This window comes from Lupinus angustifolius, chromosome LG01 (genome assembly GCF_001865875.1).
Source record: "Lupinus angustifolius cultivar Tanjil chromosome LG01, LupAngTanjil_v1.0, whole genome shotgun sequence".
NCBI classification, from domain to species: Eukaryota; Viridiplantae; Streptophyta; class Magnoliopsida; order Fabales; family Fabaceae; genus Lupinus; species Lupinus angustifolius.
In genome coordinates this window covers 32,559,979-32,578,962 of record NC_032009.1, presented here as the reverse complement: position 1 = coordinate 32,578,962, position 18,984 = coordinate 32,559,979, and the positions used below count along the sequence as shown (strand labels likewise).

Here is an 18,984-nt window from a genome sequence, read left to right as displayed (position 1 = left end):
TCCCGGAACATTTGCAGAGAATCATTGCTAAACAGTTGCTTCCAAGAGGGGAATAAGTATGAAATGAAAAAAAAAATGTATGATGTTAAAAGAAATGCGGCATTCAATACTGGACATGATTGAATACCACTTTTTGAAAAAGTACCTCATCTCAAAAAACAAAAAATAGAAATATAAACAATACATTTTAACTAAACTAGATTACAAATATAACTAATACAACTTGCTAACATTCCTATCTTCTGAAATCTAATTAGATCATAAATCATTTGTACAAAATTTTCCTAAATTTCAAGAATAGGAATTGGTAACAATAGTTAATGTTTGTACAACAATTTGCAACTATGAAAATAGCAGCAGCTGAGTTTACAATGAGTTACCCAATGCTTGTTACTATACCTCCATTTGAACCATGTGTCAGTGTCAGTAATTTCCTACTTATTTTCAGCTATTTCCTTTCCCACTTTGCTTAAATGGTTACAAGTATACACCTATAGTTACTACTCTCTATGTACATAATGAACACCCCGAGAGCCCCTTTTCAATGCTGCCACAGAAGCATGATGGTTCAAGAGCATGAATCACATTATATATAACCTCTCTTTAACAGATACCATGCAATTCCATCAGGAATAGAACCTCCAACATTTGAGCATTACATCATTACAGGCTGTGAATACATAAAACATTAATGTTAGATGGCCTTTACCAAAATTGCGGAAAATTATAGTTGGGATAGTGATTGCGGTTTCGGACGGTAATTTAAAACCATGCTTACTATATGAAAATGAGACGAGGAAAAATGTTATAAGACAGGAAACTTACCAAATAATTCTATGCGAGGCTTGAGCAGTGCAAGTACATGATGCTCAGAGAACTCAAGCAAAGAAATTTGAGCATGGGACATGATACCTAGACACTACAATGCTTCAAGAGTTACTGATGCCTTGGTGAAAACAGAAAGTACAAAGGGTGCTTCTTCCCCAGGGTGTATAGTAGTAGGAACTATAGTGTATCCCTTTGGATCGGGTTCCAAAACCATTTCACAGGATATTTCTCGAGAATTAACATAGTCTGTTCCACCAACTGATTCATGAAGGTATATATTGAAAGCGGCGCGTCGACCGCGAGTTTTGAGTATCCTCATTCCAATGTAAAACATCAGTGAGTCATGGCTGGATTGGTAGTTTCTGAAACCAGCCGGTGTTCTTGAAAATCCAACACCCTATAAATATGATGACAGGAGATTTTAAAGAAATTCAAGAGAGGTGTTATGTTATATAAAAGCATTATTAAATATCCAATATTATTTGTACCTGAGTTAGGGTAATGAATACATGAATTGGAAAAGATGCATCTTGCTCAGTTGCACGAAGTCTGAACTGTGGGTTTTGGTTCCATGTATCATAATCCTGGCACCCCCCAGCACTGTAACCACGCCATTGACCATGAACCGAATAACGCATCTCTGGCGGATAGATACGACAAATATATATTGATCGAAAATGAATCTGAAAGTCTTGCCATGACATCCAGAATATACCTTCCTTTGACTGTCCAAAAAAAAGAATTTGAATAATATGATCACTGTGTCTGTAAATGTTAACAATACTGGAGAGCAAATAGTTTTCTGATTAATAAAGAAAAGTATAAACAACTACCTGTGGAACATGCTTTAGTTTGTGCTTTATCCTATCTGACCATTCAGGTGATGAATCAGACCAAGGGCCATTCCACTCAACTTCATTGGCCCATGGATTTCGGATCTGAACAAGTTTATGACCATCCACTTCTCTTACCTAAAATTGGATGACATTAGTTATCGTTAAAACTCATTATGATTATTTTTGTAGTAAATATATAATATTCTGACATTACCTGCAGGATTGAGTACGCATGCCCTTGCACAATGCCACTAGAAGAGATGTGCGCATCCGAACCTGAAGGACTTCCTGCACCTAGGAGAAAACCCTCTTGCTTGAAGCGTAACAACTGAGACCACAATCTACCACTTGCAAGGTCAATCTGGGCTTCACCACTTCTCATGTCAATTTCCTCGCCTGCACCCCCAGTAAGATCTACAAGAGCATCCTGAACAAGCCCACCTTCTAGTGCCTCATAAGAGCCATGCAACTTGGCATATGCCTTCTCCAATATAGAGACCCAAAGTTCATAAGCCTTCTTACTAGTAGCAAATGCGGGTTTACCCGGTAATTCACACGGAATCCAATCATCAACAACAACAGGGATCCACTCACCCTACACATCATGAACCAGAATACACAGTAGCTAAGATGTCAAAATAGTACAAAGATATAGCATGAATCAAATAAATATGCAATAGCTCGAAAGAACAGGAACCATATATGATAAATACACTCAAGAGAAGAGATTGAAGACACATTTTTCATGTATAAGTAAATTGATGTGAATGATATGAATTCAACTCGTTTTATATGCTTATTACCTGAACACAAAAGCGAACAGTGTATATTCCCTCCTCGTTATATCCTGGAGTGATGATTACTTCTGATATACGTGAAAACTCTGTCAGAACAGCAACAGCACTCAAGAACCAACAATCACCCAACCGGCCCTATTCAATGCACAGAACAACTATTAAGACCAATTTAAAAACACGCATAACATTAGAACACATATATATAAGCAAGCATTTATTGTCAAATTCTTGCACGATAAAAGAAAAACATGAAACCTGGCAAACATCTGAAGGATTTGGTGCTCCTGAAAATAAGCACGGATGACAGTCTAGATGGTTCTGTCTCACAATTTCACCTGGTCTCAGCCACTCAGAAACAACCTGTGGATAGAAAGTAATGCTAAGTGAGAAAAAAAAGTAAATTTAGTGTATATAGGCATGTATGAGATGTACCTGTAACTTTGCTGGGGCGTTTTCAGGGTCCACAAACAACGATTGATCATTTGGAGGAAATTCCTGATCAGTAAACTGCGGCTCTCCTCTAGAAAAGAGAGCTTCTTTGATGGCCAATTCTACCGATAGCATCCGTTGATTAATCTCCTCTTGTGTTTCAATTCTAGGTTTTCTATACTTCCTGGAAAAGGAATCTACATCCACCACCACACCATCACGTTCTGACCTTCTTTTCCTCCCACTAGAATATTGTCCATCCCAATCTACGTCATCTCGGTCATATAAATCTACATCAGCAGTGTCACTGTCCCAACCTTCAACCTAGAAGAAAAACGAGTAAATTAGATTAGACAACCAGATCAAACATAATATCTAAAATCCTTTGTTATTTTACTATGAAAACATGATAAGTCATGCATGATAAGAACATTAACTATACATCAGAGCATTTTGCTGTATTAGGAGGACATCTCGTTAAGTTTCCATGATTGACTTATTCTGTTTTCCATTTTCAACTATGTCTTCTTCCATCAACAATAAAACAAACTAAGAAACAAAACATACCCTAGAAGGTGAATCAGCCCATTGCCAATTATTATCTTCAGGGAAATCAAGTGCACCGAAGTCAGCCGAAGCGATGGATGTATATAGAGCAGAAATCTCATCTTCAGTTAAGCACCTTCCCCAGAGAAAAGCATCCATGATATGCATCTTAGATTCAACTCCCTCGCTATCGGACCTCCCAAATGCATCAATATCTGTTGGTGGTCTAACACCAACCCAGATTTCTGTCCCTTGTTCCCAAATGCTGCTACCCACACACAATGGTAGACCATTCTGGTAGCCATCAAACCCACCATCTAAATAACATATTGCTTCACCTAAATCGGCATCAATTGTCATTGTCACAATATGCCACCTGCACAGAATTATTCAAGCAGAAATGTCAGAAAGTAAAACAATAATTTACCACCATTAAAACAACATCATCTAGACAGAATAATCCAAATTAAGCACATAAGTGACAAGCACAAACAATCTAAGCAAATAATATGATCATTACATTTTGTTTTCCAACATTCTCGTGTATGTGTATCAACTAGAGTCTGTTAGATATATGAAACTATTCATGTGCCTTCATCCAACAGTTTAAGCATTTCAGAGAATTGGTTCTTGACAGAGTCCTTAAAGATTCATGAAATATAAATTCTGTTCACAGTTGCAGATTTACAAAATCAAAATAACAAAAGTAGGTGCTGACAGTATTTAGGTAAATCTAGTTATCTTGTGCATCTCAATAAAGCTGGCAGAAATATTGAACACTTTTAAGTTTTGAATTTTGAGTTATTATTGAAATCATGAAAAACATAACCTGCGGCAAAAAGAATTGCAAAAGCAATAAGAAAGACTGAAACCAAATAATTATGAAATGCTTCTGAATGAAATTATAATAACAGGATGTTAAACTAGGAAAACATCAAAAACACATTTGAGACCAACCTGCAACAGCAGGTAAAACATGAATAACAATAGAACTCAGAAACATTAGTAGATGAATTTTAAAAAACCAAGCATAACTAGGATATAAAGAGAAAGGCCAAACCTTCCATCCGCAATGCTTGTTGCACTAATACTCCATTCCCTTGCAACTGTTGTTTGCCTATCACCTTTAGTAATCAATCTAAGCCCAACTTGTCCAGCTTCGATACCTTGCTCAGAACCAGCCACGAGAATTTCCCAGCAAACCTTTTTCTGAAACTCAGTGCCCAAAAGGCAAACAGGACCAGACTCAGGTTGAATCATCAATGCAATGGAAAAGCTGACCTTTTGACTTTGACACACAGTGGAATCAATTGGACCGTAATGCCTGCCACTTGTTGTTGGTTCATCATCGAGAACACATATGGCACCTGTCACTCCAGTCTGCCAAAGATATCAAATAATCACCAGGATCAAAACTACATCAATTAAGAAACTCCAAAGGAGTTATCCAAATTAATTAAAGTAGATAAATTAATGTAGTTAAATAAAACAATTAAGGGAGTGTTTGATTGTTTATATTTTCATTTTTGGTTTATATGGTTTACGTTTCACTACTACCTAAAACAACAAAAACTGCAACCCTGCTGTCACTTCGTTTCCTGCTTTCAAACTTTGTGAAGGACATAGTGAAAACAAAAATCTTGTTTACTTCAGTTCCTTCACCAAAGTTTGAGAACATGAAACAAATTAAAAACAAGGTAGCACATCACAATGAAGGTAGGAATGGAACCAATTCAATTATAAACCACACCAACAAGGGTATATAAAAGGAATTATCATTCCATTCGATGTCTTTTGCCACTTTTTTTTCTATCCCAATGAAATCCATAAAATTAACCAAACAGTTTGTGACTAAAACTTCCAGTGCTCCTAGCAATTACCATTAAAATCAGAAGTAAAAGGAAAGAAAGTTAATGAACCTGAAGTGCACGACGAGATAACTGAGAAGCACGTATCCTGCGCGCAATGCTTGAAACCCTCTCTCGAGCAAAAGAATCATCTAGAACAGAATCACCTCCTACTGCACGCACTGCAGCTGCCATGGCTGCAGCCTCTCTGCTGCTAGCATTTGGAATGGAGGAGAGCAAAGAAGCTTCTATCTCCTTCCATTTACGTTCCTCTTTTTCAAGTAGAGCTTTCCTTCTTTCTTTCCCTCTCCCCTCTTCTTCACGCCTTTGCGTGAAGATTTCCTCTTCCATCTCCTTTTCTCTTATGTAACTATAAAATTCATAGCAAAAGAATATGATAAAAATAAATATAAATAAAAAACTTGCTAAAGGTTATCAATTAGCAGATATTCAGGACAATACCTCTCCTGAATGATTTCAAATCGCCTGCGATCTTCTGGCATCCACTTCTTTATTTTCTTAGCACTTAGGTCAGAAAATCCAATGCTGTCAAGAAAAAGTCTCAAACGGACCTCATCCTACAAGAGAAAATAGAATGTCATTATAGCAAAAATAATTAGAACCTATATAACACTGCATGCAAATCAATTACGATTGTCTTGTTACCTGTGCTCGTTCTGCCTTAGACGTCAAACCAAGCAACAAAAGCAAATAACCACCAAACTTGTCCCACATGTACACCCACTCAGTATCAATAGCCTCTTCTAGAGCCAGAATACGTGCATGAGCACACATTACTCTTCGATGATCTACATCACTAGTAGGCTCACGGTGAAATGTCCTTCCATATCTTAATCTATTAAAGAATGACCCTGCAACTAATTCTTCATTTCTCAAACGGTCTCTCAATTTGATGACATCAGCTCTAGGAAGCACAAAACTTCCTGCCCTATCACGCATAATGGTAGGGTCTCCAATCAGAAGTGCTGCAGAGCTAGCTGACCTCTGTGGTGCTGAATAGGTTCCAGATAATGCATTTCTGGTCTGCAATGCAAATAAGTTAAACTAATGTTCAGTTAAATCACCAAGACAAATAGAAAACAAGTTCTTTTCCAACATTAGCATATCAAATAAAGTAATCCACACAAAAATGAAAGAAAAAGATTAATAACAAAAGGAAGAATATATATTAATAACAAAAAAGGATATTAATAAAAAAAAATTACTAAATGCACAGCAATAAACCAAAATTTACCATGTAATTTATTTTAGTAAAAGAAATTTGTACATACTTTATATTTTATATATATATTATTCTTGAACTAGAAAAGTTAGAAGACCTACTGCTACAAACAATGCTATGAGTACAAGCATAAAATTATCATTCGGGTAGACTATGGTACTGCAATCTCATTGGCAAATTTACACACCTTTGTTGCTGATCTAGCAATTGCTTGAACAACAGTTTCCTTGCTGAGGAAATGTACAGCATCTTCCATCATCTGTACAGTATAGAAAGGTTAGAGTTTCAATTAGATGCATTTTTCTGAAAAAAGAGGTTAGAAGATTACGATATGGCAGTTACTTCACAGAGATATCGGCATACTTTATGAATACATTCATTTGAAGTTTAAGTAATTTAAAATTCAAAGGTTGGTTTGGTCACAATTAGTTCTCAAACCTTAAGAGTGAGGCAAGGACGAGAAACAGCAAAACCAAATGAAACAACAAGTGTGATTGCTGATACAGCTGCACCAGCAAAGGGTGGATAAATCATTAAACTAGCAACAACCCCCCAGCCTTCAGTTGCCAGGGCAACCCCATACAGCATGAGAAAGGCCACACTGTAAAAATCCAAAAGAAGCAGTGTATACATTAAGTAACCAGATAACATATGGAAATAAAGAAATCAAATTAATCAACATTTAAAAATAAATCACGGTTAATAGAGAGTATATGGATAAACCTGACATTCTTTCCACAATCTGCATGAGCATCATAAACATACACTGGCAAAACTCGAGGAGAATATACCACAATTGGATTTGAAAGAAGAACCTGGATAACAGGGGGGAAGGAAGAAAATCTCTAAGACAAATATGAAAATTGGATGCTTTCAGAATACAATAGCAAGATGCCTAAAGGTTGAAATTTTGAAAGAATGACTTACTGTCAATGCCCGTCCAGCAAGAAGGAATAGAAATGAAAAATAACCAACTGATGCTCCAACAAACGGTTTATCTGAAAAGCAGAAGCGAAGAAAACAATGTTATGACCAGAGCAGCCACGATCTACTTAACGTATGCACATCAACGCCAATATAATAGATTTGGAAAGCACCTTCAAACCATCCAACAAGAAATGCTGCCAAAGCCAATAGAAACGCAAGAAAGCAAACAAATACCATCTGTGTACGGCTCAAATAAAAATTGTTTGATGCCCAGTGGTGAATGGAACCAATTGCTAATACCATAAGAAGAAGGACCAAAAGAAACGACACCCCTATCTGTAACAATGGAACAGACAAGGTTACAGAAAAAAAGTAAAAAGGGAGGGGGTGGGATGGGGGGAGGAAAGATATACACAGGTTAAGTACACAGGTAAAAATATATCAAATTCATCACTATTAAATGAGTTGCACTTACAGTCCAAGGTTTGATGACAACAATGAGAGCTGATATAGCACCAAGCAGAAGAAGTAGACCAATGATAACAAAGATATATACACCTCGTGAAAGTTTCCAATCATCATCCTTCCTGCAAATAGACAATTTAAAGAAGATCAGGCACCTATTAGGCTGCATACCAAAAGCTGGGCCAATGTACCATAAAAGATAGATTGACAAATCTACGATAATTTTACCAACCACTTAAGCAAGCCACAGGAAAGTGAGAGCACAGCTGGAATGCAGACTAAAGGAAGTAAAGCGGCTAAAAAATCACCCTCTGTTGGAACTTGGTCATCCCTAGATTTGATGACTTCCAAATACGACACACCACAAAATGCAACAAGGATAACTGCGGCCAGAAAAGGATTATACAAAAATATAAATATTGCAAGCTAGAATAACAATATTTGAGTGTAAGTGTCTGTGTGTGTGAACATGAACAAACAAAATAAGGAAATACCTGCAAAAATTCCAATAAAGACAGCAGAGGAAAAGGAGAATCGATATGTTGCAAACCATGAAATTATTGGAAGCACGCTAGTAACAACTAAACCAATGGCAGAAGCCATTGCCCAACCAAGAAAAACAGACGATGTGTACGGAGAGGCCAAGCTTTTCTGATCACCGTTCCATCCCTTGTATCTTAAATCATCTAAAGGCTTTGCAGAAACTATTAATCCCAAAGCCAGTACAGATACAGCAAATACTGACATACAACCAATTAGAGCTATACCCTGCAAAAGCAAACAAAACGAAACTATGCTTTGTTAGTTAGTTGCAACTATGTTTTTTGCTTGCTAACTTTTGAATTTAGTCCATTTTCATTAGGATGTCTACTTCCCCCTTGCATCGTCTTAAACAAAATAAAAATTGTAAGTCAACTTTGGCTCTGCTACTATTACATCTTTTAGCAAGAGAAATGGAAATATTAAAAGGGAGGAACAGTGCACCAGGCTCCCATCTGATGGAGCTAGGAGGGTAGATGTACGCAGTCTTACCCTCACAAGAGAAGAGGGTGTTTCCAGGGTTTGAACTCATAACCTTCAGGTCACAAGGCAAGCAACCTTACCGTTGCGCCAAGACTCATCCTCAAATAGAAATATTGATGCTAACAAATTTAATACTCAATGTTTAAATTTCTTGAGGAGGATGATCGATAAAAATAAGAAATTAAATGGAAGAGGGAGATTAATACAAAGACAGAAGATATGTTGTGTGTAATATGCAAAGCACTACCACCTATTTGTACTAGTAATTAGGTCTAGTACTAGTGTAGTGCTACTAGTCAAATCCCAAGGCCACTACCACAATAGTACTTTTTAAGTTTTAACTTTAACTAAGGGCAAACAATAACACTCATATCATAGCATCATTTGCCTACATTAGTTCAAAAGAAAATCAAATAAAATTACATGATAAAATTGTGCATTTTTTTAAACAAAAATGGGAAATAATTACTTAATCTATATCTTCACAAAAGGGTAAAGGACCCTTCAAGGTAAAAGACTGAACATATACAAAGGTCCCTATCACACTGAAAAAACGTGTAACAAAAAATTGATGATGATAAAAAACTAAGCCTACGCCAAACATGCATGGTCTTCAAAGGACTAATGGAAATAGAAAAAACATGCAACTAGAAAATATGTTCGTATAAGTTATAACATAACTTGCAATGGAAATAGAAACCGATCTAGGAGGAGACAAAGCTAAAAGACATTCATTAAACAAAAATTGTAGACACCCTTGTGGTAGGTAGGAAGAGGCAGCAGGACTAACCTCCTTTTTACCAGGAGTTCTATCATTTCCAGCACTTCCAGTACAATTCAGGCAGGGAATCAAAAATTGGCAGCCATTGCGAATCCATATAGGAATGGCAACAGAAAGGCATGCCACCATTAGTGGCACAGTCAAGGACAATCCGAGGAGAAGAGATGATTTGCTGCACAGATAAACACAATAATAAATAAAAGGCAAACAAAACCATAAGTTCATAAGTAGATATGCTAGTTAAGAAAAGTGTAAACATATAACAAGCTAATCATACTGTATTATGTGGTCCTGGCCACCGACAAACTAAATTAACCAGTGGTGAAGAGTAAATAATGGCATAACTTAGTGTTGCAGAGATGAGGGTGTTATAATAGATCAGAAGAGATGCTACAAGAAGGTAAAATCAGGAATGAATGAAATGAGAAAAAGTCAGGGTAGCAACTAGCACCTATTGAGGAAAAGATGTTAGAATCTGCCAAGAGGTAGTTTGGCAATCAATGAAGACCAATCCCCAATATGAAGATTTCATCAAATGGAAAATAGCCCAATTGTTTTCTTTTTTAGATAAAAAAGACCAAAGAAAAATCAAGGAACCATGAAAGGGGATTTAAATCCAAATGGCCTTTCTAAAGACTTGGTTCATGACAGAACACAATGGCAGTGTTTGATCCATTGACCAATCCCAAATAGTGGGGAAAGGCTTTTATTTTGTTTTGTTGTATAATGATGAAACCTGACAAATAGAAAATCTGGTTCAATTTCATTCACTACTGCATTCATCCTCTGAAATTTTGAACAGATTTTATTTTTTCACAAAATGGATGGAATTACTGCATGTCCCACTTTGACAAGGATTTTATTAAGGACTTTGTGCCACTAGAACAACCATTACAGTAATGGTATAAGTATGCAGTCTAGCCTTCTTTACAACAACACAAAAACATAATACCTATTTCATCTATTAATTATAAACAAAGTTACTAAATTCGCACATAAATAATATTGACTATAATGGTAGACCATGTGCATTCCAACTGCACAGTAGGTTTTTTGTGTTTTAAAACACTGTATAATGAATACATAGTAACAATTCAATTGCAATCATTAAAAAATATTATCCAAAAACAATTCCAACAAAATTAAGATTGGAGACAAGTATGGATGACTTTCGGGAACAATAGGGCATACCTCAAGAAGGAGAGCAACAATCCAACACAAGTGCTGAGTAGCCAAGCAATAATACCATACTGAAGCATCAAATAAGCAAAAGTCAGAGAGAATGTGTAATCAAGTATCCACCTAAACTAAAAATTAATACTTTATTACACATTATAGTGAAGTACTATATACACACACAAAAACGGGAACAGAGAATAAGTAACAGACATATAGAGCCAGACTAAAAAATAATAATTGAGGAACCGAAAAAGAAACATAGGGTTAAATGAAATCCAAAAGAATTTCACATATTTAATCCAAAAATAATTTCAACACTGTACCTTCCTCGGTTTTGATGTCATGACCATTTCTTCTGCCATTAGTGATTGAAGGAAAGCCATAATTGAACATATCACGGGAGACAAAAGCAACACAGCCAAGCCAAACTCAAACTAAAAGCAACAGATGTTCAGAAAAAATCATGGTGAGCGTATGTAACATTGACAACTAGGTTCAGACAATTAGCACCCCAAGTCAGACTAATAAAATACAGATATTAGGTTTCCATAAATAAGTTCATTATTATGTATTTCATTCTCCCAAAACAAATCAGAACTTATTAGAATATCATAGTTTATAATATTCTGTTTCTTACATTCTTATAGAACTTAACCAAGGGAGGGATGTTCAGCACTCACCTGTTGATGTCTTGCATTAAAGATTTTGATTGTATTTGGACGAGATATACCAACAATGATTGTTTCAACTATGAAAATTAAACTAAACAGAACCCAGGCTCGCTCTGGAGTACCCGTAATGTGATGCAATACAAGTCTACACAACTGAAGCCACTTTTCAAGCCCATGTAGCCTAAGTTCTTCAGATAATGAAATTTGATTAGGCATGACATTCTCAACACTTGCATGATCAGTATTGTCACGGTGATCTCTATCTGCATCCAGACTACTCCTCTGCAATAATGCCAGAATAGTTGGATCTAATTCTAAACTTTTCTCTTTTAACATCATAGCAAAATTCGGATCCAAGCCTTTATCCTGCAATAAACTACATAGTTCCACGTCGCCTTGTATTGTCCTTCTTTTTAGCATAGTTGCTATCCTAGGGTCATTCAACCTTTCTTGAAATGCAAGAGTTAAACTCAAATCTAGTGTTTGTTGATTTGCAGAGTTTGATGCACTGGAATCATTCCCTTGACTATCAAGACCACTACTAGAACAAACAGCCATTGAATTATTATGATCCAAATTTCTATCATCAGATGACGTTCCAGGTTCAGGCTCTTGAGCAGCTGAGCGACAAGAGCTGCTATGCAATGCTACACTTGATCTTCCACTATCTATGCTTTTGTCACTAATGATTCCATCCGGAAAACTAGAAGTTTGAAACAGGGCATTATTCCAATTGCTCCCATCCACTGCAGCAACACCCCTGCTAGCATCAATTACATTGCCAAGATTACCAGCTTCAACACTACTACTCCGTTTCATACTTGAGCCGCAACCTTCAGAAGAGCTAGATGAACTATTATGCTCTTTTTTACGAAATCCTTCTCTCAGGCGAACCACAGTGCTTTGTAAGGCATCTCTCCTTGCAGCTAACGGGTTTGTGACTGATAAATGGCGAGAAACGGCGCCTCCTAAAAGTACAGACGCCATAACAGCATAACTGATACAGTGCCCCAAATACCTAAGAGGATAGTATATGTAAGTCACAAACCATTAATACAAGCAGTTGAGGCTAAAGGTCATATGTTTCAATTAAAGGCACTAACCAGTATTGCACTCCAAAACAAATAAGAAACGCCCGGGATGTTCCAGCAATAAATAGTGCAGCAACACGACTATTAAGAAGCTGAAAACCATACAGGCAAGCTCCCATATTCCAGTCTAAAGGACAAGAATGCACAGAAGAAGAGAAAATGAAACAAAGAGCGCTGATAAGTGCATAAAATGATTAAAAAAGTTATGTTAGCACAATTAAAAAAGAGCAAATATAATCAATAACAAGCAGGGCTAATTAAATCACCAAGAATAATGACAGCAATCGATGTAATTGCTCCAAGCCAATTTTTCTCCTTTGCTGTTAGACCATACAAGATGGAGTATACTAACAGAACCAATAGCGAGCCAACATAGAGAGCTACAAGATGGGAAACCCTGCCAAGACAAGAAAAGCGATTAAAAGTTGAAAGAAAGTATGGTGAACTCGTACTATATCCACGTAAATATCTGAGAAGCAATGTTATAGATTCATCATTCAATCATTATCGCAAGGAAAGGAAACATATAACCCAAAATAAAGTAATCACTAATTACACCCATCAATAAATAGAAAAGGGTCAAAATAATTGCTTCCTAACTAACAGCTAATCTCGAATGCCAATTAAAAGACCTTAGAATTATTGTTTCTGCTAGGATCGTCAAAAGCAAGAACAAGAACTAGAACATACCTTCTTGATTGCCGAGGATATAACTCATTTGGGTCTGGTGGTGCAGGTAAACATGCCACAGGACCCAATTCAACACAATCAGAATAAGCAAATTTGTATGCCCTTCGTACATATTCATCCACATCTAAGCCACTCCCTACAATTAATATTGGTAATAAGAATTTCAACAAAAAGAAATACAAGACAAAAAATAGAATCAAAATAATAGCAGTAAGTACAACAGGAGACCATCTACACCACGAATGATAATCAGGATGCAATATGTCTACAACCAAGGCATAATTTAATAATAATCATCATAGTAAAGAAAGAAAATTATTCAAAAGCATACCATTAAATATCATCCTGCAAATAAAGAGCATGTTGATTGCTAAAGCAATTGCTGAGACTCCAAAAAAGAAACCCGAAGGAGAATAGCGGTCAGATGCCCGTGAACCAGTTGTAACATACACCGCACAAAGTTCATATGCACAGAGTAGAGCAACAGCAAGAAGAAGAAGAATGGCAACAGCTCCTATCAAAGAAAATTTTGGATATTAGCCATGACGATCATAACAGGAACTAACATAAAAGTTAAACTAGACAATGCCACCTATAAGATGCCCAGACATACTATAACTGTACATAAAAACAAGTGATGGTTCAACTTTCATTACCACCTATGCATGGGTACAATGACATGTTTCAACCTTGGAATCTCAACATTTTGCTACATTTATCAATGATTTCTGTATATTTGAGTTATGGTTCCTAACTTTGCAGTGCAACAATCTCTACCTAACTTTCAGCATTTAGAAAATTCAATTATAACATCAAATAGAAATATATATAAGATTTGTGTGTGAATAAGACACAGTTTTGTTAAATAACAAATAAGACAGAAAATAAATACTTGAGCTTTGCCATTGCGTTCTCCACCAAAGCATAATCGAATAAAATGCCAATACAAGAGCAGTGCCAGCCATTATAACAGCCAAACCAATCAGGTCTCGACCCAATATTACAATCAACCAGGACCCCCAAATGATAAGCACCAGAACTGGAGAAATAACAACAATCCATGCGGAAAGATTCAGGAAATCACAGAGCAAATGGAGTTGAGGACCTTGCAAGATATTTGGCCATTTCCGAGCAAAGATCCAACTGAAATGGAAACAAATAAATAGAAATAGATATGTGAGTGTGTAAACTGTAAAGAAGCCCAAAACAAGGGTAACGAATCAGAAATTCAGAATACTTAAATTGCAAGATTAAACCAGCACAGAACCTAACTTATATTTCTTCTCCAAATCATTATGTCATAAGAATACAAAATGACAAAGAAAGAGTGACTGGTGCATCAAAACCTGTTTTTTTCTCTCGAAGGCAGTCAAAAGGTCCAACATAACAAAATTAATTACATTCCATTATTCACATAAACACAGTAGGTGCAACAAATATCTTTAAAATATATCATCATAACAGATCACATAATAATTATTGCCTATCCAATTTTTGGGATGGGTATAGATATTCTAGCCAAATAAGGTAAGCCAAATCTTGGATATCTAGGTACACTGCATGACTCGTGAACGGAATATTTGAAATCTGTAGTATTTTTGGGTTAACAACTTGATTTCCTCTTGAAGAGACATCAATTATTACCATCGTAAACTATGAATTGAAAACTAATATGTCTGTTCTTATATCTAAATAAGCCTGGTGCAGTAGACTAGGTTGTAATTCCAGGAGTACCAGCAATAAATAACTCCTCCATTACTTAAATGGGATTGTCTTGTCTTCTTAGATTATGTTTTTAAAGGGTTTTTCTATGTCGGACTGGCAATGGGACTGCGTTATTCTTTTGAATTGTATTTTCTTTCTTCTTTTCTCATTTGCCAATATCATTGTAGCTTTTGTAGGATGCCCGATCTGACTGATTTGTACTCTATCTTAGAATTTCGGTCTTATCAACAAACATAAGGAATGAAGGATCCAATTCAGACATTCATATATCATTTAGATTGCTAAAAACGGACCAAAAACCAACCCATGTACAAGCTCCCACCATTTTGGGGAGAGTCTGATACACATAACCTTAACTCCATAAGGGGGCATGCTGTTTGTGTGACCAAAGACCATTACTCTACTACCGGGTAGCAAGGCAGACCTTGTCATTTTCTAAGGCTTACCCTCCCATAAATAAGTGAAAGTCCAAGGAATTTAGACAACTTACTGTGTAAAAGAAAAAGGCCTTTAAAAAAGAATGATATCTCTCATCCAGTAAGCCTCCCAAAATCCATTCAGTAATCAATTACCAACCTTTAGAGAATGCAATGGCATGATGAAGCATATCTTTCAGAAATTAATTTTCAAGAACTAAATGAGTCACAGCCAGCAAAGAACACAAATCCATTATGTTTCAGACAATGATTACTTGTTAGCAGCAGAAACAAATTTTAAATGCCATGCCTTTCTGATGTAAGTGATACAAAACATAATTGTAGGAATGACCTAGGGTTTTTTTTTTCCTTTTCCCCTAAATAATTAATAACCCCAAGAAAGAAATCCTTGTAACTTGTTTTTGTGATAATATAGAGCTACTTTATTACAGAAAAAAGGAGGAAATTTGCACAATGGTACAACATTACTGCAAATGTTTCATTTCCTAATAGGTTTTCAACCATATACACACATAATCATAGTAATCAATAGTACAAACAGAGGTAGGTTTAGCCAGAGAAGGCTGAAATAGAGCATGCAGCTGCATGAAACAATTGTGGGATGCTGGGAACTTGCCAAAGCAGAGTGTAGAGAGTGCAAAACAGGTGTAGTCTGCTAAAGAACTTGTTGAAATGGGGTGGGTGCTGCTGGGATAAAACTAAAGAAGGAGACTGAAAACCCTTTGTTGTGATATGGGTTTGTGCAAGGAAGAAGAAGGTGAATTTTTACCATGGCTTTTGTGCAAGGAAGGTCTTGGTGGAAGAGGCAGACAAGATAAGGGTAAAATTGAGATTTGCTGAGTTAAAGAGCACAAAAATAAGAAGGATGTTGTTTACCCTCGCTTTAACTCTGATAAGCGAGCGTCAACTTGTAAGAAAACAGTGGGGAAACAAGAAGGTTGTTGTTGGGATCCAATTGCAGGGTATGGTACTTGACTCCCACAATGGAAGTATGTGATTCTAGTGTGGTGTTTGTAAGACCTTGGGCGCTCCAACTACAATAGCTAGCTTTTGAGATGTGGTTCTCTCAAGGTTCTTATCAATTAGTATCAGAGTATCCACCATGTCTCTTGGCTGCAAACAAAAGGCACGGCAGTGATGCCGGAGCTGCGGAGTGTGGTGGGATGTTAAGATCCAATTAGAAGGTACGGGACTTGAGTCCCGCAGTAGGAGTATCGGATTCAAGTGTGGGGCTTACAAGACCTTAGGCTCTCTAACTACAATAGCTAGCTTTAGTGGTGTGGTTTTCCCTAGGTTCTTATCAGTTGTCTTCTAGTTATAGGCTGCTCATCTTACATTTGGCATCTATTCCCATTAGATATTCCTCGATTGTCAATGGCATCAGTACTCGACATGCATAATAATATTGAACCCCACAAAATTATTTAAAGGTAATCATAATGGAAATCACAGCTAAGCACCTACAATCAGGCAGCATCAAGCTCATGACAACATGAATTACCCATGGATGGAACTTCAAGTCATTAAAAGTCAAACAGCTCGCAAGGTTAAAAAAATGGCGCTATATAACTGCATTCCACCAAAATGCCAAACAAACTGGAAAGTACCCTGATAATTCATGCTTACTTCCCAAATGATATTATCATCAAAACAAAGGTAGCCACGAATTTCACTAATACAGATTTAGAGAACATGGCAGTGAATGCCAGCGAACTTTAATTACTTTAAACAACTATTAATTGAATTAGGAAGGAACAAGCTTGTGGCACAATAGTCATTCCCCATGTATAGAATTTTTCAGTTATTAAAAATCAAAACAGCTCGCACCATTTGAAATTGGCACGAAATGGCAGCATTTCACAAAAATACTGAAAGAACTAGGAAGTACCCTAGCAATTTATACTTTCTTCCCAAAAGACAATATTTTTAATACAAAAGTAGCTAAGTATTTCACTAATTCAGCATTCAAAGAACATAGCAACCAATGCCAGCAAATATAATTACTTCAAACAAGGTATGAAAATGGCAGCAAAAAGCTATATTCCACAAAATACCGGGTGAAACAGAAATTAACCCAATAATTTATACTATGTATTTTCTCATGTGTAGATTTTCAATCCATTCATATTTCTCAGATGTCAACACTACCAATTACAGACATGCATCTTAACACTGAATCCCACAAAATTATCTTAAAACAATCATACAGGAAAAGACATGTAATCACTTAAAATTAAGAAGCCCCAAGCTTGTGATGCAACATTAATTCCCCATGTATAGAATTTCAAGTTATTAAAAATAAAACAGCTAACACGGTACAAAAATGGCAGCAAACCACCCATTCCACAATATTACTGAAAAAACAAGAAAGTCACCAGATGATTATACTATTTTCCCCACGAATTTTTAAGTTTATTAAAAACCAAATGGCTCACAAGTTCGAAATGGCGCCGGAAAAAAAACAGAAAGTACCAAACAATTTCTACTTGCTTCCCCAGTGACAATATGGTTAAAACAGATGCAGCAGCTAAGTATTTCACTACTTGCACACTTAACAATGCCAGCAAAAATATAATGACTTTAAACAAGTATAACAATTGAACTGCAATCATATGGCAAAATTTAACAGCATTTAATTTCAAGCTTGAAACTTTATAACTGAAATACAAAGAATTTAGATCAGGTACCTATAAATCCGCCAGGGCCTCCAATTAACAGCCCAAAGTAAGAAGAAGGAAGCAAACCCTAGAACCGTGAAAAGGGACCCACAAATTGCACAAGATAGCAGAACCCCATGGTCACCCCCTTCCATATCTTCCCTCTCCTCTCAGAAACAACACATGCACCTGATTATAAACCAAAAAAAACAATCAAGTACCAAAAAATCAAAAAATTGAAGATGAAAAAGGTGCATGTGAAAGATGAAGCATTTGGGTTTGAACTTACTTGAAGTGAAATTGGAGCAGCATTATGGTGAAATTCAGTGGAAATGGGTGATGGGTATGAAGCTAGGGTTTGAAGGTGAAGTTGGGATAAGCTAGGAATAGAAAGAGGAAAAGAAGAAGAGAAATTGAAAATAGATGATTTTAGAAATGAGTAAAGCAAATAAACCCTATTTTCTCTTCTCTTCTGTGTTTCTATGAAGTGAAGTCTAAACTCAAGTAAAAAAGTTAATAATTAAACAAAAGTAAAATAAATATAAATTTATCATTTCCTCTCACTTTTAGGTAAGTGTGTGAAAGGGACAAAAATGTGTTAGAAGAAAGTAATTATTACCTATTTAAGAAATGAAAATTGAGATTGATAATTTATTACATAATTATTCATTATTTATATCCATTTAAATTTTCTGGATAAGCTTACATGAACTGAAGCTTAGCTGTTATAGGTAAATTGGTAAATGACTATTATTTTAATTTAATTTTTTAATACTATTTTGTAGAGTTGAGAAAAAATAAATATATTTTCT

At 36.1% G+C, this 18,984-nt stretch overlaps 1 protein-coding gene across 1 annotated transcript; it reads right to left on the bottom strand.

Annotated features, from left to right (window-relative positions):
• On the bottom strand, positions 170–18,624 carry LOC109360923 (calpain-type cysteine protease DEK1). Its single transcript, XM_019606145.1, has 32 exons — positions 18,462–18,624; positions 18,203–18,361; positions 14,246–14,496; positions 13,685–13,867; positions 13,354–13,489; positions 12,930–13,060; positions 12,676–12,790; positions 11,582–12,590; positions 11,225–11,335; positions 10,914–10,972; positions 9,732–9,894; positions 8,413–8,686; positions 8,151–8,301; positions 7,929–8,040; positions 7,624–7,789; positions 7,454–7,524; positions 7,250–7,341; positions 6,965–7,127; positions 6,714–6,785; positions 5,950–6,327; positions 5,746–5,861; positions 5,356–5,653; positions 4,497–4,816; positions 3,458–3,812; positions 2,894–3,214; positions 2,717–2,821; positions 2,468–2,596; positions 1,879–2,259; positions 1,662–1,799; positions 1,317–1,553; positions 826–1,225; positions 170–670 (listed from the first exon to the last, which is right to left on the bottom strand). Exons 2-31 carry the CDS (start codon positions 18,325–18,327, stop codon positions 920–922), a joined length of 6,468 nt encoding a protein of 2,155 aa, XP_019461690.1. The 5' UTR covers positions 18,328–18,361; positions 18,462–18,624; the 3' UTR covers positions 170–670; positions 826–919.

Bases quoted from the DNA above. Each gene is read 5' to 3' on its own strand.
- LOC109360923 (XM_019606145.1), bottom strand. From the start codon at position 18,327: ATGGAAGGGGGTGACCATGGGGTTCTGCTATCTTGTGCAATTTGTGGG. The intron at 9,895-10,913 runs GTATGCCCTATT...TTATCTGTGCAG, and splicing joins TTGTTGCTCTCCTTCTTGAG to CAAATCATCTCTTCTCCTCG. The intron at 3,813-4,496 runs GTTTGGCCTTTC...AATTCTGTGCAG, and splicing joins ACAAGCATTGCGGATGGAAG to GTGGCATATTGTGACAATGA.